The sequence below is a fragment of the Diplotaxodon limnothrissa genome, linkage group LG12 (assembly GCF_057381915.1).
Source record: "Diplotaxodon limnothrissa isolate DT_005_m linkage group LG12, D_limnothrissa_male_GT1.1, whole genome shotgun sequence".
Taxonomy (NCBI): Eukaryota; Metazoa; Chordata; class Actinopteri; order Cichliformes; family Cichlidae; genus Diplotaxodon; species Diplotaxodon limnothrissa.
Genome location: NC_140607.1, coordinates 16061377 through 16085493, shown reverse-complemented (window position 1 = coordinate 16085493; position 24117 = coordinate 16061377). Strand labels below are relative to the sequence as shown.

General features: G+C 41.0%; 2 protein-coding genes across 6 annotated transcripts in view; both read right to left on the bottom strand.

Annotated features, from left to right (window-relative positions):
- The window catches only part of bmp1a (bone morphogenetic protein 1a), a 30722-nt gene extending 24813 nt beyond the window's left edge, over positions 1-5909 (bottom strand). Inside the window, exon 1 of the mRNA XM_085367207.1 lies at positions 5495-5909. Coding sequence (XP_085223333.1) covers positions 5495-5639 — 145 coding nt within the window. The 5' untranslated portion in view covers positions 5640-5909. The remainder of the gene's footprint in view (positions 1-5494) is intronic.
- Positions 5910-8180: 2271 nt separating this feature from the next.
- Positions 8181-23483, bottom strand: kansl3 (KAT8 regulatory NSL complex subunit 3). 5 transcript variants are annotated; one of them, XM_085367199.1, is made up of 22 exons: positions 23166-23483; positions 22003-22277; positions 21717-21887; positions 21542-21632; positions 20411-20596; positions 19398-19526; positions 19163-19279; positions 18965-19063; positions 18654-18725; positions 18463-18537; positions 18126-18283; positions 17421-17484; positions 17143-17331; positions 16760-16916; positions 16312-16389; positions 15881-16060; positions 13307-13394; positions 12941-13068; positions 12453-12559; positions 11818-11998; positions 10812-10933; positions 8181-8974 (listed from the first exon to the last, which is right to left on the bottom strand). In XM_085367199.1, the coding sequence occupies exons 2-22, from the start codon at positions 22212-22214 to the stop codon at positions 8969-8971; spliced, it is 2610 nt and encodes an 869-aa protein (XP_085223325.1). In that variant the 5' UTR covers positions 22215-22277; positions 23166-23483; the 3' UTR covers positions 8181-8968. The 5 variants fall into 5 exon arrangements, with proteins under 5 accessions (XP_085223325.1, XP_085223326.1, XP_085223327.1 ...); XM_085367200.1 differs by having other exon boundaries at positions 23173-23483; XM_085367201.1 differs by lacking the exon at positions 16312-16389 and having other exon boundaries at positions 23166-23482.
- Between the last annotated feature and the right edge of the window lie 634 nt (positions 23484-24117).

Sequence of the window (24117 nt, the reverse complement as noted above, 5' to 3'; positions counted from 1 at the left end):
ACGCTCTGAGCATAGCGGAGAGAGCTGCAGGAGAACTGTTGTCTGTTTTCAAAATTGCATTGTACATTTCTCCCTGCTGCAGTTTTAATGTGCACGACGGTCAGCCCACTCAGACTACGCTGTCACAGAGTATTTAATAGATTAAGATGTCTGCTTCATGAATGAATGCATGCATTCAGACAGTGACTACTTTTCCGATTATCATTTAAGCAGAGAAGACAACAAAAGCATGACTGATTCTCATCCATTTTTCATTTTGAAAACGAGTGGCGCTAATCTCAGTGGGTTGTTAGAGTCTTAAATGTTTTCCTGGGATGCTGCCAAGTTAGGAGTTCTGCAAACTAAGGAATTTTCCACTGGTTAACTCCTAAATAGAAGGCCTGATTTCAGTGTTATTGCACTGCTAGATTAAATCGGTATACTTTTTTTTTTTTTGCCTGGACTAAAGATGAATCATTTAAACCTTTGTTAGTGTAAAACTTAAAAAATAAAATAAAATAAAATGTTGACTTATTCAGGGAAGATAGTTAAATAGTCTCAGCTAACTAGCACTGCAAATAAGCAGAGCACAACAGCTAGAGAGTCCTCCTGCAATGATACACTGGTGCCAAATAACTTTTTAATTAAAACCCATTAAATTCATTTCCCAGACTTGACCAGGCTAACCACAGTCACTACTTTATGACTTCTCATGGTGGTACTTGCGTGTAAAGTGGGAGGGCCAAGTGAAAGGAAGAAAACTTGCTTTAAAGAGGAAACTCCCGGGGGGGACAAAAATGGCAGGCAGCATGGGAAAGCAGAGATAATTGAATTGACTAATTATAAAATTGAATGATAACGCCCAGACACCACAGTGCAGTGAGCAGGTAAATCCCTGCCTCTGGCCTTTGAGCGCATTTCCTCTTCTTTGATGTTGTGAGCCATCGTAGAAGAACGCATCAAGCAGCTGTAGCGCGACACTATCATCAGGAGTCAAAGTACTGAGATGGCATCATATTGAGATGTGATTTCCAACCCCCGCTTACAAAAATCTGAATGGGAGTCATTCAATTTCATGTATCCGGCAGTAATTTGTGAAAATCCTTTCACTGTGTGGAAGCAAGGACAGCCCTACAGAGGACGAGCACACACACTCCTCACAGTAAGCGTTTTCCTGGGTGGAAGCAGCATAACATGAAAATGCTGACCTCCAGCCACAGAAAGAGATCAGATTGACTCATAGTGATGGGCTCAGGAAAAATAAGAGAAAAATCAATAATCCACAAAATCATTGCTGGTGCCTAAAGACAAGTCTGGTTTTATTTGTTTGGGGTTTTTTGCTAGAATGAATGTCTCCGTCTCTGATGTATTAAACTGAGTGAGGAGGAGTGAGGAGTAGAGCTGGGCGATATATCGAGTTTTTAAAAAATATCGATATATTTTTATACGAGATATAAGATGTGACCATATCCTTTATATCGATATAGTCTATGTTACGTTATAATTATACTTGCGGAGCCGCAAGTTTGCCTCTCTTTCGTCCACTTTCGTCTTTACGCAACGTTACTCGGCCTCGCCTCTCCTTCACTGAACACAACTCCCCCTCCTCCCCCATCGCTTCACCTGCAGGAAGCGACAAGATGGACACGGCAAATCTCCGTTAACGAGTTACTGCGCATCGCCCTGTGCGTGGGGCTGGACGGCGTCAACGTGTTAGCTAGCTAACCACGCTAACGAGCTAACCACGCTAACGCCATGCAGCCCAGAGGTGCTGCACGGACTAAAACCCTTTCATTTTCTCAAAAGTTGACAGCGCGCCTTATGTATGAATTCTGGTTGTGCTTGATGGCCGCGAACCGATTTTATGTGGTACACGGCGCTCAGCAATCTGTCAAAAAATGTTTTAGTACGACTTTGGTAAGCTACGGAGCTGCACCGCTTGATGGATTGTCGGAGCATTACGGCTGAGCCTCGCGGAGTGATACGTACTGTGCTTCAACGTAATATTACCCTACTGTGTATAAGGACCGTAAATGTCATCTGTTAAGAGACGTGGTTGCGAAGCGGATTACAAACTCCAGGCTGTCAAGTCAAGCAGTACAAGTTGGGAACAGAGCAGCTGTGAAATCTGTCTTTGTTACTCAGCGTCTTTTAGTTTACATTTTGACTGCACATTTGTGAGCTTTTTGTTATGCACAAAAACAACATTGTTTTCTTTTATTTATGGAGCATTATTATTTAATAAATGCTCATAATTTATTTTTGAGTAAATTTTATGTACATCTGCTCTATGTTAATAAAAGTGCCTGTGTGACATCTGGGACACAGCTTTGACTAAGAACTCTCTTTTTGTTCTTACTTTATTGCTTTAAAAAAAATATATCGAGATATATATCTTATATCGCCATCCAGCTAAAAAATATCGAGATATGAATTTTGGGTCATATCGCCCAGCCCTAGTGAGGAGGAGATCTTGGACATTTTGCTGCTTAGTAGGAAGAAGAAAAGCAGGTGGGTGTTGAAAGAGCTGGAGACTGGGAGGGTTCGAAAGAGTGGGAGTTCATGCTTGTGACCATCTCCAAAGCGCATGTCTTCAGAGAGGACCGTAAACAAAACCGTGCTCACGACACCTTGGACAAACCACAGAACAAATAACGATAACATCCTGACCCAGATAAACATCAGTCAGGACTGAGGATTATTAAGCAATGAGACCTTTCTTTTCTGTATCAATATTTAACTAAAAAACAAAACAAAAAACTGCTTCTTCCTAGAACTGACATTGTCATTGTTTTGTCAGTTTACCGCTCAGCAACAAGAATCAACATTTACCAGTTAATCCATACTAGAGGTCCGGTACGAGCACTTGAATGACTCAGATAAGAGGACAGCGAAAACAGGAAGGAACATCTTCATCATTTGGACTTCACTCGCCTGTTTTTGTCATGTTTATGTACAACAACAACAACACTCTCAAAGCGCAGTCTTTAGATTATCCTTACTCCTCTTCTTTGGGTAGTTGGGTAACTAAAAGTAGGAGGACTGGACTCTGTTGTATAACTGTCTGACACATCAGAGACAGTCAAATGCTAAAAATCAGTAAGCACTTCCAGGACTTTAGAGGTCATTGTGACTGAAGCCAACTCTCTGTATCTGTAACCTGAATACTTTTACCAGATGGAAAAGGCAATCTGTTCAAACTTCCCCAAAGGGATTTGGCAAGACAGTGAGCTCACAGTACAAAGAAAGAAAGAAAAAAAGAAAAGACTACAATGACAACTCGGATAATCTTTGGCAAATATAGAGGGAAATTATGCAGGTCTCACCACAGGCAGAAGAAGCACATATAAAGGATGAACCAGAAGTATGTACACCGCTGTGGAACATGACCAGTAAAGTATTTGCTTCATGATAAATTAAGAAATAGATAAATACTTAAATGTACTATTTTAAAAACAGGTCTAATTCTGCCTTTCTTTAGATATATTTCCAGCTCCGCTTTGATTGAGGTGTTTTTGTTGCTTCTCTTTAAAATTCCCCCGAAAAGGTGCTGCACTGGATTCAAGTCAAGTGACATACTTGGACAGGCCATCGTTTTTACTGTTTTTTCCCCCTTTCTTCTTTTTCTTCTCTAGAGACTTTAATTTTGGCAGAGGGTTTTGGATCATCATTTACTGGAATATTGGTCCGTTCCCAGGCTTCTGGAGAATGGGAGCATCCTCACGAGGCGGCTTTTTAGTCATTTTAGTGCCACCTTCCCCACTGTACGGCAGTCCATATTGGATGCACCCACTCTGAGCTGGACTAACAGATCTTGGTCTGATCAAAGAATAGGGTCCTAACATTAATCAGGCTTCTCTTTATCTCCTTAGCTAAGCTTAATCTTGTGATTTTTATCGTTGTTGTTGTCAGAGAGCAATTGAGAGTTAGAAATTACCATTGTGGAATACCCTTAGAGAGCTGTCACACAAACTGATCTCCGTGCCAACTCTGATGCACCCGTCCTTTTGTTTTTTCAGAGCCAAACTGTGCAAGCAGAGCACTGTGTGTTTACATGTGTGTGTGTGTGTGTGTGTCCGTGGGGTCATTTCAGGAGGACAGCCACTGCACCTCTGATTAGTGGCATCACGGCTAGTACCTCCTGATTTCTGCTGCGCCTGCGTTTCACTTGGTAACTGATCTTCCTGTAGGCTTTTCCATCTGTGCCAAGTCTCACAGTCACATTGTTCAAATTCACTGAGGACATGGGTCCAAAACAGGCACTTTTTCACAGCAGCCATTTTGACATGTAACCCAAAGTAAACACAGGTCTAATTGATAAAAAAAAAAAGTAAGTAATAATTAAGCTCAAATTTAGTGTGTCACAGCGATCCCAGTTCGCCCGTGTGAGCCAAAGCCAGGGGTTTTTTGCCCCCATCTGAATGGAACTGGTCTACATGGGCTTATATTAATTACACCTATGTTAACCCTGCAAGGACATGTCAAAATGGCTGCTGTGGAAAGTTATGCCACTCAGGTCATTTCATGAAATATTTGCAAGGAAATAAGGCCAACTTGAAATCACAGTCGTCCTGAATTTGCTCCAGCAATCCAAAGCTTTTTTAACTTTTGTGTCAGTGTTCCCAGATCTGAGATAGTCTGTTGAATTATTCAGCTTCCCCTTTGGAGCCTGTGTCTTCTTTACAGTTTAAATACTCACACTTAATGCAGTTACTGTACAGTACTGTAAATTTATGATTTGGGTTTTTTTTTTAGCTCTTACTGTGGAGGAGTGGAGGCTTACTTCTTCCCTGTACTGCAACAAATAAAGACAACCGCCAGCAGAAAAATATGTGCATAAATATCTAAACTCGACTGTACTCTACTTTCTCCCCTCCTCCACTTTGTTTTAAGTGGCCGTGCAAACAACCGGTAGGGAAAGAAAAAAAAACCGAGAGGAGATCTGTGCACTGACAAAAGCGGCCAGCAAAGGGAGAAGAAGTCTGCAAATCAAAGTGTAAAAATCCTTTGTTTCCCCAACAGCGCAGACTTTTATTTTATTTTTAAGTATATAACAGAGGAGACAGCCTGCAGGAGGGATTTGATCACATTTTTAAGCACGAGTGCAAACAGCAGGCTCCAACTTTTTCAACCGAAAACTAAACCCCCCCAGAAAACTTTTCATGTGTCGCGAAATGCACACAGAAAGCCTTCAATCGATGCGTTTTCATCCCTACGATCCGTGGAGCCGCTCTTTGAGCTGGGTTATACTGTGTACGCCTCGGATGGCTCAAACTGCAGAAACTATGTCACTTACTACAAAACAATTGCACACAATGTTCCCTCAAGCCTTTTAAAAACTACATCCACTACTGTCATCTCTCCAAAAGCGTTGCTCTGGCCGCTCTGTGCGAGCTCCACGTTGAGTCGTGGCATTTTTTTTTTTTTACCTCCACATAAATATGGTTTTTTTTTTTAAAAAGAAAATCATACATAGTACAAGAAAAAGAAAAAACGATGACAAATCAAATCTCACCAGCTTTGCAGGGATCCTTGTAGTCGATCGTCTCTGATGTGGCAGTGGGCTCCACATAGTAGCCTGGATCAATCGCGTCCAAATCGATCGCCAATATCACGCCAAGACATGATAGAAGAACCAAACACCTCGCCGAGAGATCCATGTTTGTGGAGGGGAAACGGCGAAAGGCGAGGGATAAAGGTAGAGGAGAAGAGAGGGACAGAGGGAAAGAGAGACAGAAGTGGGAAAGAGAAATAGAGTGAGAGAAAATGGGAGGTTTTTCTCTTTTCTTTTCTTTTTTCTTTTTTGGTCGGGGGGGACGAGATCCCTCTGGAGGGCGGGTTTTAAATCCAGCCTCTCTCCGGTGTTTTCTTGGCTCTGGGGGCAGTGATTTCTCTCATCCAGCCGGAGCTTAGGGCTAGTGCGGAGGACTGCCCGAGAAACTTTGATGATATGGCAGCCCAGCAGGGGCGGAGAAAATCCCCAATTACCACAGATGCACGTGTGAATTTTTATTGTTACCTTGTCTGCGCGTGAACAGCGTGTGAGTGACAAGAAACCGGCCGACCGGGAATGTCTCTTTGTGGATAATTATTATAGTGACGGTAGTTTCCCCTCTGCTCTGCTATACACACGGTCAGAGACCCGAATGATCTCCCCGGAACCACCGCTTTGTAAACACCCCCCGGTTTATAAAAGTTCAGCCGCACTCTGCGCGTAAATTCGTGATTTTTTCTTTGTTTTTACACTCCACGTTGTTTCCCCCTCTCCCTTTACTTCCACGAGCGCAATTATTCACACGCGCACACTACCGAACGGCCGCCCACTCGCATTATGACATGCACGCGCAAACAAACAAACAGACCCTTCTGAAGTAAAGGAGTCACGAGCGGTTAGTGCGCCACCTGTCGGTAATGTACGGAACACATTTAGACAGATTCACAAAGAGTTAAAATAAAAAAAGTAAAAATAAAAACAACAACAAAGAAGAGAAAACCACGGAGGATAGTCTGAGATGTGGGACGCTTGTTTCCGCTAGTGAGGGGGAAAAAAGACAATCATAAGTCAAAATTTCGATGTTATCAAACTTCTGAGAAAATAACTTGAAATTTCAAGTTATTATTATTCTTATTTCCAGCAGAAGGTTTGTTAATCTTAGTAAAACGTGTGGCCCTGAACCCTGAAGGGTAGGCTGTACCTGACAGGTGCTCTAGGGTGGCTGTAAGTCAAAATGTGGAGCAGGTGATCTACTAACCCGCTGGTTGTTCGAGCCCTGGCTGCTCCTGTCTACATGCCAAAACATCCCTGGGGAAGATACTGAAGCTCAAGTTGATGCATCCATTGGAGTGTGAATGTCAGACAAAAAGCATGGACAGAAGTGTATGAATAGGTGAGGAAGGCATGTTTTCTGTAGTGCTTTGAGTGCTTGGATAGAGTAGAAAAGCACTATATAAGAACCAGCCCATTTATTTTATCCTACCAATGGAAATTTCATCCACTCTATAAGTCTGTTTATTCCTTGTGACTTCATACCTGTACAGGGTTTGGTTTATGGAAACTTGTTTGGGGTTTTTTTGCCATAGAAAAAAAAATACAAAAATGTGTATTATTGCAATGTATTATTATGTTGTTTATTGTAGAATAATAGCCCAAAATTTTAAATGGTAATTTATTTATTTCAGTGGCAGAAAGAAGCTTCCACATGCAGTTTGTTATAATTATTATTATTATTTAATTACAAGCTACTAAAATGAAAAATGTATAAGCTTTCTTAATCCTAGAAAAAAGGGAGCCCTGAGACAGTGCATGGTAAGATGCCATGTGTCACAGCTTGCTTTATTCTATCTGTGTAAGTTGGATCAGTTTCTTCCTCATGAGATCATATCTCATTTGTGCTTCAAGCAGTGATAAAAAACCCCCAACAGATTCCAACTGAAGTCCTCCGATGAACCACTTTTCCACCTATCCAGTTTGTGTGGAGCATTTCTTGAGTTCGTGTTGGATATTAATAGTTTGTTCATTCTTTTATGTTATTTATGCTTGTAGCATGAGGGACCTAAAGCTTACACATATTAACCATTAAATTCATTCTGTTACCGCTTTTCATTCACATTCCATCTTTCCAATACTGCTGATTTCCCCCTGCGCTGTTCGGGCCTTGTACAAAAAATATGTTACATATTTGTACCTGTGAATATACACACATCCTGCTTCATTGTTTTGCCTGCTTTACTAACATGAAGTGTAAAGTGTAAGTAAAACACTTCTATTCTCACTGTACTTCACCTTCAATGTCTGCAGGACAGTAAAGCTGGCCTGCAGACGTGATTGGATGACTAAATCTCAGATGGATTGCTTCAAGAGGGGCTGGTGGCAATGATGTGAGGAAATACCAGCAGCTGCTGTTGTCTAAATGGGATCCTTCATGCTATCTAATGTATACAAAGGTTTACATACAGAGGAAGAGAGACACTCCTATCTATATCTTATCTGACTGCTGACAGGATGTCGTCTACAATAAGTGGGCTGTATTTATGCTGCGGCTGTAAACACAGCAGTGCGACTATCACGCATTGGAGCGAGCTCCTCCATAACATTTTGAACAAGAGCGGAGTTTCTCAGCTCGCTCAGTGCTACAAGTGTTTAGCACACAAGACTAAATGTTTACATTAGCTAAGTAAAGCAAAAGCATTGCATTCAGGTAAATATGTTTATTTCAAACATAAGCTCTGCGTGCAGTGAAGTCATGAGACGGTGCAGATGGGAAGCAGTACCCTGGTCCAGTGTTTGAGGCTATAGAAAAACAGGTTCAGGTGGAAACGAGTGCAACAAAAGCTTGGAGTTTTACAAGTGCAAATACCTCAAACTAAGCATCGCAATACGCGTCTCCCTTTCAGAAGCACATTACATCAAATTATATTATTATTAAAATTGCTACATAAAAAGAAACAATTATGACAGACACTTATTATATGGATTACTGTTATTGGATCTATATGGTCATATATGGATACAGCAATGATAGAACTCAATATATTCTGAGTACGCTAAGGACTTCAAACATTATCTTTGTTGAGATGCACAGCTGTCCTTTTGTAGGCTTTACCTGGGCTGCACCACCACACTCCAGGTAGTTTACAGTTTACCTTCAGCATATAATTTTCTCCCAAGAACATGTGATCATGCTGTCAGTTTAAAGTCAAAGGTGTAATAAAGGAGTGCAGGCTGTAGCACGACGACATCCCCTGAAGTTAGCAGTGCCTGTTCTATCCAGCACAGACTCGGACTTGTCCACAACTGAAAGCAACTGCCTGGCCTTTTCCCACCATCTCCACAGGGGAGCCCTCTGTGAGGCGTGGTCTTCTGCACACTGTGCGGCGGTGTGTTCGTCACTATGGGGAGGGAGCAGTCTCATCAGCAGGCTGTGGCTCCTAAGGTACTTTTGCACATCACCATCTTGCATCAGGGATTTGCCCACAGTGAGCCGAGATTTCAGTGCTGCAAAAGGGCACAGTGCAATTAATTAACTCTCAGTCCATTCTTGGTTTATATTAAATTCTTCGGGGCAATAACATGTTTGACATTTACTTTAAAGTCTGCTCGGAATCCTCAGATATAATATTGAGATATTTTCAGCTGCATCCAGTTTCAGAAGTGGAGCACACTGTGATCCACACTCTAATACTTATCTGAAAAAGACAAGGCATGGGAGGATTTTGTGTTTATTTCTACAGTGCTGTGCAAAGGTCTCGAGCCACCTCTCAGTGCTTTATGTTTTGCTATGGAAAATGGGGATTTAATGGATATGGTGATTTACTAAAACATGCAAACATATATGGAAATAAGGCAAAAAAAAAAGAAAAGATTTTTGCACTGTTTTAACAAGCTTCAAAGTCAATATTTGGTGTGGCCACCTTTATTCTTGAGCAGTCTGAACTTCCTTAGGAAAGCATCCCTCTTATTTCTTTAACTAGTCTTCAGGAATAGTTATCCAGCTTTCTGTAAGCACATTCAAAGCTGCCTTTTGTTTTGGTCTCTGTCAAACTGATCCCACACCGCTTCAATAATGTTTAAGTGTGGGCTCTGGGGAAGCCAATCCATGATTAATAGTGATCAATTGTTTTTCTTTTACTTTATTAGAAGTGTGTATGAGATCATTGTCATGCTGAAAAATTCCCATGACAATCTAAACCAGAAATAAAAACAAACAAACATTTGTGTTCATTACTCCATGAGACCAGTTCTTGTGCACTTTGCCATATCTCAACCTTTCCTTTCCTTAAGAATGGCTTCTTGACAGCCACTGAGACCATTTCTGACGAGACTTTAGTGAACAGCAGATGGATGAGCTCAAGGGCCAGATGTATCTCTCAGATCCTGTGTCAGTTCTTTGCTGAATTTTTTCCTATATCTAAAGAACATGACGTCCATAGGCTGCACATCATGATGAGTGATATATACATGTACATAATTACCCTGGTGGTGCAAAATAGTGTGCCTGTTAAACTATATTATTTTTGACATTTTTCATTGATTCAAACAAAGAAATGGGAACAAATGTGTTTTAACGACAAACTGCTAGTAACAGATTGCCTAAAGATATGATTTAGGAATAGATCTTTGCTAAGTTGTCTCTCATGCGTACACACAATGTTGGTTGAGCCCTTCATGTAGGTGCCTTTTTTGCCTGCATGCTTCGTATGTCAGTGTTAAGTGGCTTAACAAACGAACAACTTTCTCAGAAAATGGTCAGGTATAAGGACTGGACTCAAAATGAGTAAAAAGAAAGTCTGGCTATGTGAAGGCAAAATATTAAGAAAGTGAAAGAAATTCACTTGCTTTTTTTAACTTTTGCCCGTTTCCTCAAACGCTGTCATCTCTTCATGAAAAAGAAAAGCTGTAACTGACACTTTCACCTCAGTGTGTCATGTCTAACAAACACTTCAGTGTTTTTCTGTTAATGCACCTCCAGTCCTCAGTTTATGCCCCAGTGGCTGTATGTGACCTAAAATACACAAGGCTACAAGATACTGTGAACAACTGGGTCAAAGGCTATACAGTAAAGCCGGTAATTATTTTCTAGACTGCCTCCACAACAAATTATAGACTAGTGACAACAAAATCATTTTAAAAGTAGGCACTGGGGTGCCATGTCAGTGAGAACCATTACAAGCTATCAAACTGAAAATTTTAATGGGCTGCATGAACATTTGCAGTGATAACAGAAATCTGTCAAACTTTGTGTTAGTCAGAAAAACATGTAACCAAGAATAAGGGGGAGAAAAAAAAAGCTCCAAGTTAAGTGTGTCTGTTTAGGTGCTGAACTGAGGCGCACCTTGGGCTCATGGGTACGAGCTGAAGTCACAGCTTCACCACCAGCTTGGCTGACAGATCCCACTCTACTCGGATGTGCTCCTCGAAGGGTCACCGTTATAGAAGTGGGGGCTTTCTGCCCTCCTGACAACAAACACCAACATACACAGAAATAACAAGCTATAAATGATTTACGTCCAAATACACCAGATTAGACTAAATAATAATTTGCTGCAAACATGCTGTGATGCAAGTCATCTAAAGGATAGCTGTTGTTGTTGTTTTTTAAAGCACGTTCATGATATTAGATGACCATGAAAGGTAAAAGCAAATTTGGAGGTTCAGGTAAGTGAAAGGGGTGAGAAAGCCAACTGATTTACACTCAAAATAAAATGACAACAAGACGACAATGAAAACACAAGTTTGATTCCAGTCTTTATTACAACAGGAACAGCTTGGGTAATGCCATGTGCCAACGTTATTGCTTCTCAACACAACTCTCTAGGAGGTCAGCGTTAATATAAATGAATAATTGAAAGCAGGTGATTTAATGGGTTTACAAAATAGGCAAACAAAAAGAAACAAACATGAAATGATCGCTTGAACAAACAAAGCTGACGCAGAAAGCAGTTTTGACTGAAAAACAGGAGTCTTATTAAAATTTGGTCAACCCTCTTAACATTGATCTTAACTTAATTCACAATTATTCAGGATCAAACTGTTTCATGCCTTTGTGTGTCCGACATCAGATGGAAACTCTAAATTGTGACTTTCCATTCCGTGAACATGAAAACATGTACGCCACTAATCTGCCATTGGCTGCTGTACGTGTAAGCTGCACATTCCTCTGCAAACCTTACAACAGTTAGGCTCATTCCAGGCAAACCATCTCTGCAAGTATCAGAGATGTCCTCTACATTCCTCTACGTCCGGCCTACAGACCTCCTGCACTACTGTTTCCAAAACAAAGGATGAACAAACTCTGGGCATTCAACGTGGCCGTCGTGTCTTGGCAGCTCGAGACATACCGGTGGTCTGGTTGGTGATGTGCGCCAAGCCAGGCAAGCTGCTAGCAAGTTTGGCCAGCCCACCATTAGTGAGCAGCTGATGGATGGCGGTGGTTTTAGCCACTCCTCCTGTGGTGACCACAGGCACTGCCCGGAGCAGAGCACTGCTGCTGCTGGTACCGGCGGAGCTCAGGACCGGACCCTGTGGAATGGCACAAACAGCATGAGGGAAGATGAGTGGACAGGAAAGATGATTTTATCATCTTTTATTCCATTAGGTCACTTAAAAGGAAAAAAAGCAAGAAAAAAAAGCAGTTTGGTAGTATTGAAGCCGATTAGACGCGATGACGACGTCTATTAACAAAAAAAAAAAAGTTTTTCCTTGGCAATAAAACATATGCTCCAGTTTCTCTTTTATGTACCTAAACCATGGAAGTTCCACTAGATCTGTGTGTTTTCAGTTCTTTTAATCATTTGGGTAACCAATTACAAATGTGGCATATTCAAAAAAATAGATTAACACATAACTACACACTTTAAAAAAATAAAAATAAATAAAACCCTCTTTGAGTGTTATAAATAGTCTACATAATTTATCGCAAATGGATGGTTCAAAATCTGGTTTAGGAATCGAATACAACCACTCCAAGTGTTACCTGGGTGCCACCTGTGTTGGCTGCTGTTGAGGGAACGTTAGGAGCTTTGGTGACGATCTCCTGAAGACTGAAACTTAGGCCTTGTAGAAGACTGCTGGCGGAAGGTGCTGCACACACACAGATCAATCATTGATTGGGTTAAATCAATCCCAACGAAACATCACAGAAATTATTAAGGGAAAAAAACAAAACATTCCAAGGCCTAAACTAACAGCACGCACGCACGCACACACACACACACACACACACACACACACACGATAGCCAGGGCAAGGTTTGGGTCAGTGACTGACAGCGATGGTGCAAGAGGTGATCAATGATGATGTTTGCTAAAACATGTTGTCCAAATTCTCAGCTCAGCGATCAAACTGGATCCCACACAATAAAACCAAGCAGAACTGCACTTGTGTTTTGATGTCACTATGTTGAGATCAGCTGCACAATTAAGAGTGCAAACAAGCGTGCAAGGCAGGACAAGACGAAGATACCTTGGGCAGTGGCTGGAGCTTGCGCCTGGGCTGGTGTGGAAGGCCCCGACACCATGCAAGGCTGCACGCTGCTGAATGAGCTGGAGCCTGGGGACAGGGCACCAGACACCTCTGAGAGACTACCAGACCTGCAGTGACACACATAACCACCAGTCTACTCAGGAGCTACCCCAGCAAGTGCTGCTTTGGCCATCACTCAGCTCCCAAACTCCAAGTACACCTCTAACCAATCCCTCTGCACCAGACACCCCACCAAATGGGAGTGGATGTGGGTGTAGGGATAGTTAGGGTTTCAAGTGCTCCAACCTCAATGTGTCAGTGTGTGTGTGTGTGTGTGTGTGTGTGTTATGGCGCTGGCTTGCTTACCGTTGGCCTGTAAGAAGTCCAGACAGCTCCTTGGCACCAGCTACAGTCTGTCCCATTGTCACAGTTAAGGGCTTTCCTGAGACACCCACTGCAAGAAAAAAAAAAAAAGAAAATATGAAGGACAGTCAGTTATCTCGCTTTGGTAAAAACAAAAAAGGAACACAAAAACAAAAAACAACAAATAAATTATGATCATTTCTAGAAAAAGGGTGAATCTCAAAACAACCACCTGGTCATTAATGACAGGCAGAATGTTTGTTTTTTCAAAATAAAAGGCTTAGCAAAGCCCTAGTTTAAATTTAATAATGCATAATCAACAAAAAACACATTTTTCATCTGCACAGTTGAATGAACTCAACCTGCTCAAAGCATCTGTCTGCCCACAAGTGATTTTAATCAACGCATGAAAGAATGAACTATATCTTTTTATTCTGACAAAAACAAACAAAAAAGCCCAGACAAGTTCTCTCAGTGTTTAAAGATTCAAGTTTGTATGAAGCTATGTATGACATGAGAGGCAAATTACCCAACACCTTATAGTGGGTGACTGCAGGAATGTATTGCTGATTGGCTGAATCAGTCACTGCCTTCTTTTTGTGTGTGTCTGTGTGTTTTTTTGTTTTTTTTAAGGCTGTTTATTGGAATTTTATTTCACAAACTAAGTGGTTTGCCTCACTGACAATTCAACCAAGTAAATAATTAATCCATCTAGTGCAATTCAAAGCAGTTGGCATTTTTTGGCCATTTTGGGAATGTCCATGTTGCACTGATTTAAGCAGCAGATAAATAATTATTTTAGAGAAAAATAACAGTTTTTTACCATCTATAGAAACTTCACTTAAATTTATTTTTAACAAAAATGATGTTTTATAACTACAGACTGCTTTGGGCTATAAACTATCAGAACCTTTTCTGTAATTTTACATATTTATTGCACAGAAAAACTTAGATACACTGTTGAAGCTATACGTTTTTAAAAAATCTTATATTAACCCTCTGCGGTCCAGGGTATAATTGGCCGTTTTTGATTTCACCTCTACATTTCACATTTAAAAAACTGTTTATCTTGCCTTGTTTGGTATCATTATTTTCAGCACAACCTCGAATATCTGGCATTGGAGTTGTTTTTTCATTTTGACATACTATATTAGCACAATTGATCTAAACTCAGACAAAAATGTTTCATTTTAAATATTTAACGTGTTTAACGAATCATTTTCATAACTTGAAATCCAAATAGAAATTATACATTTCTAAAAATTGTGCACGTTTGGCAAACAAGAAAGGTATGGTACCATTTACCTAAATCTGGCCACAACCCTGGCCTAAACCCTGCAGGTCTGACAACAGGAGGTGTATCGGTCCAGTTTTCTATGTGGACACAGCGTTTACACTGGAATCTGCCCTTGGTGGCTTTTTTGGAGGAAATGTGACATTCGCTAGTATACCTGACACACAAAACAAAAAGTACACAATACAGTAACTATAGCCTCCAAACACGCTAGATGTCACTAATGTCTCACATGTGAAAACTCGCCCTCTCTCTTTCTTTCAGTCGCCCGATTTCTCTCGCGGGCGTCACTCCTAAAACTTCCCCTTCTCCCTAAACAACCAAGTGCCACATGCTGCCATATCATTTTTTGATTGGCTCACATGGTACACTTTAACACCAATAGGGAACGGGTGTTTTTTATTTTTTCACTCGCAAGCGGAGAGTGTTTGCTAGCACTGTCCTTAGAAAACACCATTTTTACCGTTTCTTTCTGCCGTGCACACCGCTGTTTTGTTCAGAAAGAAACATCGCGTGTATTTTTTAATCATAACTCTGGTGTTACGTGGCCCATCGACACAATTTAAAAACTGGTATATAGTTTGAAGTCCAAATTGAATTGGAGACTCTGGGTCGCTGCATCTTGTAGCCGTGTTGTCTTAAATTGGTCATGTGATTTTGACGCGCCGGTGCGTCCGTCGACCCCAGAGGGTTAAGACATCTCAGAAATTAAATATGTAGCTAATCTTCTTTAAACTGACAGTAAGATGATTTACTGGTCAAGCCCACTTCAGATCAAAGTAACTTGATAGAAAGTGAGCTTGACCTCCCTCACTTAGACCAGAGGTTTTATATGCAGCTGTGGTCATTTAACAGTGAACGCTATTTCCAGCTGTTTGTTTACTTAGATGCTGCCAGTGGAGTAGTCCATCTGGTTGCTACATTTAGGCCTTCCTACTTGCTGGTTTCATCTGGTTTAAACTGCAATTATCCAAAGTTGGTCTATTGGACTGTGGATTTTTTTCCCCCGACAGTGAGTTTTTTCATGACTGCATATGCTAAAAGTGTTGTGTGGAGAGCAGGGCTGGGCTACGGGTGACATTCAGAAGTCGACCCTTGTGGTTGTTTAGTCTAGATACAACGCCGAGCAAGTGTCAGCTTGTTGTGTGTGAACCAGTTTAGTTTATCATCATCTTTAATATCAAGAATATCAAAATTTCATGAGTATCAGCACCAATTTACACAATTTCTGATTACCAATACTCCTAAATCAAACCACTGTTAAAGGATCCCAGGTTTTGTACCTTCATGTGCAGCAGGACTGAGGCTGCCCCCTGCTGAATCGCTTTGGGAAACAATAGTAACCTTGATCTTTGCTCTCTTGGAGGCTTTGCTTGGAGTGGGACTAGGTGTCTGCCTCCTCTTGCCATGGGACCGCAGTTCATCTCTGTCCAGGCCCTCCATCTGATCAGAGGTCACCGGCACTGCACGGCACAGACAAACACACAGACGAACACACAACTATCAGTGAAGTACTGAAGTGACACGAACCTGTGGTATTTTATCCTTAACTAACCCCAAGCTTTGAAGTTAATATTTGCTCTCAAAAGCTTTATAAAGTTTTAATGCAGTAAAGTAGTCACATTAGTCTACAATTAAAGCAGCGGAAACAAAGGAAGGAGAGTGAAAGGGAAAGAGGAAAGAAAAAAAGGAAAGAAGAGGGATAGACACTTACCAAAAATACAAGGAGGAGTGCCAGGAGGAAGATTTTTCCTCACAAGCATGTTTTGTTTCATAAAAGCAGCAAACTGAGCTGGAATGAATTGGAAAAAAGAGCCGGAAAGGAAAGTTGTAGGAAGAGAAGAGACAAGAGGATGAGAGGAAAGTATTTCAGTCACGTTCCATCTTCCCCCATCAGATGTCGTGACTTGATAATCTCTTCAAAATCTTTGTTTTCTACCATCATTTTCACATCTTGCATTCTACCCTGTCTGGTTACCTTGTAACACCTCTGCAAAAATTCCACTGGAGTTAAGATCAATGGCTCGTTTTAACAAGTTCAAATAAACAAGTGGGGTGAACGGGACAACTGTGTACACACAGGTACCAAGGATCACAGTGCACAAGCATATTTACAGAGCCCTTTTCAATGAATTCAGAGTTGAGTGAGTTGGTGCACTGACCTTGAGCCTGCTTGTGAGTGAGCACTGTGCCGGAGCGCTGCATGTGTGTCTTGAGCAACTGTGTAGCAGTGATAAGGCTGGACTTCTGTGCCGGAGAAAGACCAGATGTCTTGGGTTTGGGACTGGATGTGGGACTGCTGCAGACACTAGACAGATCCTGAGGATCGAGCGAACATGAGCACCTGGTGACTAATATGCAGACAGTGTAGCTTCTTACAATCATAAGACACGATGCTATGACTGCAATTCCACCATACAAGGTCTTATTATTAAAACTCAACAGCTACTGTTGAATGATAACAGTTATGATACACACCATTGTATAATTTACCATCATTTCATAAAACATTTTTTATTTCATAAAAATACAGAAGACTTCTTACCTCAGATCCTGACGGCGAGATAGGAACTCTCAGTGCAGGGGAGGATGGTCGTCCTCTCTCCATGTCAAAGGGAAGCTCCCGTCGAGGCCTTTTCTTCTTTTCTGTGTCCATGTCTCTCAGCTCACCTGAGCCATGACCGTGGCCCTCCGCCCGTGTAAGCACACCTGAAAGGAAGTCAGCGATCTCATCCTAAAGACCAGTGAGAGAAGAACAAAATATAAATATTCAAAATATAAACTGCAGCAGATGAAAAATGCTTTCTAGCTATGAGGGCCCACCTGAATGCAGCGGTCCACCATGGTCTGCGTCAGTCCTTCTGATTTCATCTTTGCTGAATTGATTCTGTGGAGTGTTTTAGAGTCAGAAGTGGAAAAATATTAAGTGTCATACTTGACCATGTAGCCAATCAATTGTTCAAACTATTAAAATGCGTTTTTGCATCACATATATGTGGTCTCAGAACATTTCATCAAGAAGTTCAGTGTCATATACGCTGCAAACAAAGTAGTTACACTTGAGCAAAGAAATGCCATATAACCCCCCCAAAAAACTGTATTATTGCCCAGCAAACTTATCTCATTTATGTGCCATCTCTTGAGTTAAGTGCCTTCTTATCTTTGAACCATTCATAGATTTTTTTGAAAGTGGTCAGGTACAAGCATTGGTCTGAAAATTTCAGTCAATTTGTTCTGAAAAAACTATGTGAGACCTTCAGAAAGCCTGGAGAACGATTGCTCATGAGCACTTTAAAAGCTAAATATATAGAAAAGAAGGACTTGTGCACAAAACTGTACATTAAGCTTTTGAGTAAATCTTTCTCATCCCAGTGATAAGTTCGATACAGGCATTTACTTGCTGTGAAGCGAATATCTTCCAAGCTTCACTGACATAATGAGGAATCTACTTGCATTTGACTCGTTGAACATCATCTCTGGTCCCTGCTAAAATATTATGTTTTTCAGATCTTTAAGGCTGTGACTGACCTCAGATTGTCATCCGCGCCTCCAACCACCACCATGCTGTTGTCTGCCCTGAGCTTCTCTCTGAACTCCTCCATTCCTTCTGTGCTACACTGGAGCGCGTTCTGGCCGACCACAAACAACACTGGTGTCTTCATGTCCAGGAGCGGGTCATCCACATCCTGTAAACCAGCAATATGTGAAAAACTGGCACAAGCAAAGTTTTGTTTTTCAGTTATATTTTTAAAAAAAAAAAAAGAAAGAAGAAGAAGAAGAAGAAGACAGTATTTTTTTCTAACAGTTGAGTAAAACATCAAAGATAAAAACCAGTGCTGAAGCTAGATAATGCTTTAGGTCATACCCCACGTGGCCCATTGACTGTTAGCAGGGGGAAGCCAAGACAGACCACAGCCGTCAAATACTCCATCAGGGACACCTGGAGTCAAAGTTTATTATTAAAATGTATTCTATTGCACACCTTTGACAATAGTGCACTTTTATTAGTGCCATCACATTAAATCACTATGATAAATACATGGTAAAAAGTCTTACATGGCAAGCCATAAGAGCCCCAGCGTTCCAGCCGACCAGGATAATGGGTTTGTGAGGAAAGTGACTGTGAACCTGGTGGTTACATTTATAAAAAACATGCAATCAGTGCAGGTACAGACGCACAAACAAAAAAAACATTATATAGCATCTCTAGTTTGGACAGTGATCTGAGTCATTACCTAATAAATACAATTAGAAATGTGCATAATTAAAAATCTGCCACATTCATCTACATGAATTTAACAAAATAAAGATCACAATCACATCGCAGCTATAGTCACTAATGCATCAAATAAAAACCAACATCCTACCTCCATGACCTTGGCCCTGACAGTACCCAACATGTGCTCTAGGCACTGGGTGATGCCAATATTGGCCCCGCTGTTCACATGAGTGTGTATTGGGATGACCTAACACAAAAACAGCTGTTTTAGGCAGTTTTCTGTGACAAAACAGGGAAGAAAAATATTTCTGTAAACACAAAGATTTGATCTGATGGGACATCTGACCTTTCCAAAAAAGGAGAGCTGTGACTGCCAGAATCTCATTCTCCGTGAAGTGGAGAGGGCGGGATTGGTTGGGCTTGATGGTGCAATAAGGATGAGCGGGGATCCTGGAAGCTTGCTCTGCAAGGAGAGAAAAAAAAAAAAAAAAAAAAAAAAAAAGGATTCAGGGGTCACATGTGCAAAAAGTTAAATGAAAACGTTTTCTGTTGAAAACTGAAAGCGACTGATTTAATTTTACCGGCTTGTTTTGAGACAGAACTCCAACAGCTGGGTCCCATGGCCGTTTCAGTAGCAGTGACAGCGCCTCTGCGCTTGGAGCGCCGGTCTTTGCCGATGACAGCAACATTCTGTCGATCAGCGAGGGCAACTAAGCAGACAGAGGAACGTAACAATGAATCAACAGTCTCATTAATTAATGGCGACCTGTGTTGAGCTTAAAGTCAGTTTTCTGTGTCATGAATGAGGCCCTCTGTTAACCCAAATCACCATAGTAATTTATGCTGAACACATAAAATGGAGCAGGTTATACGCCAAGTTTGGGTTGAAAAATGAAAATAAATGAATAAATAAATAAAAAACTAAAAATAAATCACTGCAGATTATCTTTTATACTGCTGGAACTGCAGCTATAAGAATTAACACCAGCAATAGCTCTTCATTCAATAAAATTTATTTCACTTCAATCTGCCTGCAAACGAAAGCAATTTCCAAACTTCCTTTATTAGTCTGTGGGACGGTAATACTTAACGTTTAAATGGATCCTGTTTAAAGTGTCAGCGCTCTAATGTGCAGCCGTCACCGTAGGGAAAAACTAAAAAACACAGCAGCACTGAGAGCTAAAACAATTACCTTGAATTAAAATCTTTATTGTACTGCTTTGAGCACTAAATCACCAAATTAAAAATTTTCTGCAGCATTAATCTTTTGTCTTATTTGCAATAGTGTAGCACTGAACTTTCTAATGTTCTTTATAGATTGTTAAATCACCATTTCACCATCATTATCATTTGAGAACATCTCAGAAGCAGGCTGGAATCATAGAAATTTTGTGCGAAAGAAGAGTAACATGATGCGTGAAACACCCCTTTTATGTGAGCATGTGCAGATCCTGAAGCAAGAAACCTGGCTGATACCCATTGAGCTAGCTAAGGCAAAGAAACCCTGGCTGGGTTGAACTTTGTAGCCTATCCCTCTGGCACAGGCCTAACAGAAAAATGTACATCAGTTCATACTCTTTATTCAATTACGTACCTTGCTTTTGAGAGTCTGCAGCACATCCAGGTATGCAGCAAGCATGGCTAGGCTTAAAGACTCAATTAGAGTGGTGTGTAACCACTGTGTCAGTTTGGTGTCCCAGTTCACACTGGCCAGCGCATGCCGCACCTTCCTCGCACACTTGTCCACAGCTATCCTTCGCAAAATTGGCTCATTGGAAGTCTGTGAGAAACAAGATCACAGAACAATTCAGTCATTTTTACGTCTGAAATATAACCTACAGAACCAGGGATCCCCACTATCACTCAGCTGGCGAGTTCAGATGGTAAGCCCTAAAATTAGTTGTCATATGGTAAAAAACTTTTGTAAATTTCTCCTCTCATGCTTTCAGTTGCTTCTGTGTGAACAGATTATCCATCAGTGCATCACCCGGTAGCTTTCTTCATTTTTGTTTATTAAATTTATTAACCAAAGGAGCAATAGGGCATGAATTTCTCTGGGCAGAACTAGGGACTCAAAACCTAAATCACACACGGGCAAAACATGACCCGAGGGCCAGAGCGAGGCTGCACAACACTTTTAGACACCTGAAGCCCTGAAAGAAAAACTAAAATGAACCCCGCCAAAAAATAAGAATGAAAGGGAGGATTATGTTAACGAAGCTTGGGGAGAATAACTGCAGCAAGTCTGTCCTGCTATTTAGTAAGTCAAACAGGGGGTGCTTCACTACAAACTTTTTGTGATGAACTACAATGTATTACAGATCTTAGCATCCAACCCCCATTGGGCTTGAATGCATCTTTTGCAAATCTCAAACAGCAGTAACTTATCCTCATAACTTAGCTGCAGCCACATATGTAAAACTGAACAGATAATTAAATCAGACATTCATATACAAGTGTGTTTGTTTATGGGCTTCACAAACAGAACAGACTCCATTTAAAAATGTTCTTAATTTATTGATGCAGGAACATATTCTATTATTGCATCAGCTGTGTATATCCATATTTAGATATTAGGCAACAACATATTGGCACAAAGTGCCATTATTATATATAATATATCATTTCAACTGTTAAATCTTTTCCCACAGTCAAACAAAGAAGTTGTGAATAATTCTTAGTACCCTTTAGTACCCAAAACAAACAAACAACAAAAAAGACTTACATTTTCATTGGCCAGACGGGCTAGTCTTTCCGCTTGCAGAGCTTTAATGACCTTGTTGAACAATTTGTTCTGGGCCACTGTCCATCCAGTCCTGAAGCAGAATTATTTCAAAGAGATTTACTGCAAGTGGATAACGTTACATGATAAAAGGTGGAGCATTGAGGTGGTTGCTTACTTGTTTACATGTTCCTCCCAGTCATCAGGGGGCGGCGGACTCTCAGCAACTGTACGAGCAAACAGGACATGCCGCTCGCACTCCTTCATCACACTAAGGGCTTTGTGGTTATCATATAGAAAAACAGGTGTTGGCGTTACAGTTTCCACATCTATTAAAGAATCTGAATCTCTGCAGACAAAGAAAAAAAATACCGCATCACTACAAGTGATTAAAAATGTGCATCAGATTACTAATTTTACCATGGCTAAAGAGAAGCAGCCTAATAGGAGCATTTTTAACTCACAAAACGGGTTCAGGCTGGCGACGTGGGGTAACAAACAGCGTCCTCGTGGGTCGAGCACTGCTGGCATCTGGGTGGGCATTCCATGGTTTGGCATAGCTGTGGTCCAGAAATACTAAATCTAACTCTCTTTCATGGGCTGAGAGCTGGAACAACAAGGATGTGCCCATCTTTCGAGCTGAGGTCTGGAAGTCTTTATCTCCACCACGATGCATCCTCTTCCTGGGCCCCAAAGGGCCCCGGGAAGACCTTAACAACTGGTGCTGATTCAGGACAAACTTGGGAAAGAAGGGAAGAATTGTTTTTGTATTTTATGCAAAATAATCGAAGAATATTATCAAATTTGTCTGCCAAAAAATGACTTTATCTTAAAGTGGTATTGCTAATTTTACAGAAATATTAGTTGTGAAACATAGAAATCACACACACGCCCACGCACACATATGTGGGAGGAAAACTGTGTGTGTGTGTGTGTGTGTGTGTGTGTGTGTGTGTGTGAGAGAGAAGATTTGTATCAATTTTAATATTGAAACTCTTACATCATAAATCCATAAAGTTGGTGGTAGGGCAATAGCTCCAGACAAAGCCTTTAAAGCCCTTTAAGTGTTGACATATCAGAAAGACAACGGAATAACTGAACTACAGTCAGCTCTGTGGAAGCGAGCACATTCAAGGGTCTGCACTTACACAATTTCTAGTTTTTTTATGCATACTGACAATGCGTTGAGCTCCAGGGCTTTACGCTATTTTCCAAATATAACTTATTTATAAGTTATTGATTTAAAAAAAACCCAACAACAACAGCCTAAAAAGCCACAAAGCAACAATAAAAGCACTAACAACAACAGCACTACGAGCGATAGCGAAACAGTTTCAGTCCTGGTACAGAGTCAGACTGACGCTTAACACGTTTATACTCTTTAAGCACCACCTATTAGCTTCTACCATGTACTGGATATTATTTTGCCATTATAAACCACATATTGAGTCGCGTGTGGCAAATAACCAAAACATTCCACTTAATACGTGGGTTAAGTGTAATAGGTTCAATATTTATCACAAATACATTCGCAAATTCACCCGCGACTGAAAGCTGCGTAATGACCTAGCATGCTAGCATAATCATAGCGAGCTACAAGCTAAGCAAATGGTGTACCGCTCATTACCTCTTACTTTGATCACTCCATGTTGTCCGCGACGGCTTCAGCTCCTGCTTCGAGCAAAGCAAATATAAGAACGGCGTATTTACCGGGCAATGAAAGAGGTTATATTAAACATAAACATTTAGCTCGTAAAAGCCACTTCCTTTTGTTCGCTTCGTTGCCTTGTTAGGCTCCGCGCCCTCCCTTTCTAGGCCCTAAATTCAAGCGGCTCAGTCAGGCCTGCTGTTTCTACCAAACTGGCAACCCTGATCGTGGCGCGTCAGACAGAGAATGACGCAAAATATGGACTGGATTGATAAAAGTCTGGATTATTATCGGTCCCCCAGAAATAAAATACACGATTTAATGACATGAAATGTGCGTAACTGTAACTTGTTAAAAATGAATCCTACCATTTCCAAGATATATATATATATATATATATATATATATATATATATATATATATATATATATATATATATATATATATATATATATCTTGGAAATGGTAGGATTCATTTTTAACAAGTTACAGTTACGCACAGTTATTGGTCGGTAGTTATTGGTCCAACTACCGACCAATAACCTGCCTCAGTACTACATGGAAGCTCCTGTCAGGCATCATATCGGCTAAGATGAACAGGCACATGGGTCAATACATGAGCGGGACACAGAAAGGAATTGGCAAGAATACCAGAGGCGCAAAACACCAGCTACTGGTAGACAGAGCAATCAGCCGAGACTGCAAGACCAGACTGACCAACCTGTGCACTGCCTGGATTGATTACAAGAAGGCCTATGACTCAATGCCCCACAGCTGGATACTGGAATGCCTAGAATTGTACAAGATCAATGGGACCCTAAGAGCCTTCATCAGAAACTCAATGGGGATGTGGCGTACAACACTAGAGGCCAACTCCAAGCCCATAGCACAAGTCACCATCAAGTGCGGGATCAACCAAGGAGATGCTCT

What these genes read in the sequence shown, in the direction of transcription:
- kansl3 (XM_085367199.1), bottom strand. Translation starts at nt 22,214, where the DNA reads ATGCATCGTGGTGGAGATAAAGACTTCCAGACCTCAGCTCGAAAGATG. An exon ending in CCCGTCTGGCCAATGAAAAT is followed by an intron (nt 20,597 to 21,541) that starts GTAAGTCTTTTT and finishes TGTTTCTCACAG; the next exon opens with ACTTCCAATGAGCCAATTTT. An exon ending in CCAACACAGGTGGCACCCAG is followed by an intron (nt 11,999 to 12,452) that starts GTAACACTTGGA and finishes GCCATTCCACAG; the next exon opens with GGTCCGGTCCTGAGCTCCGC.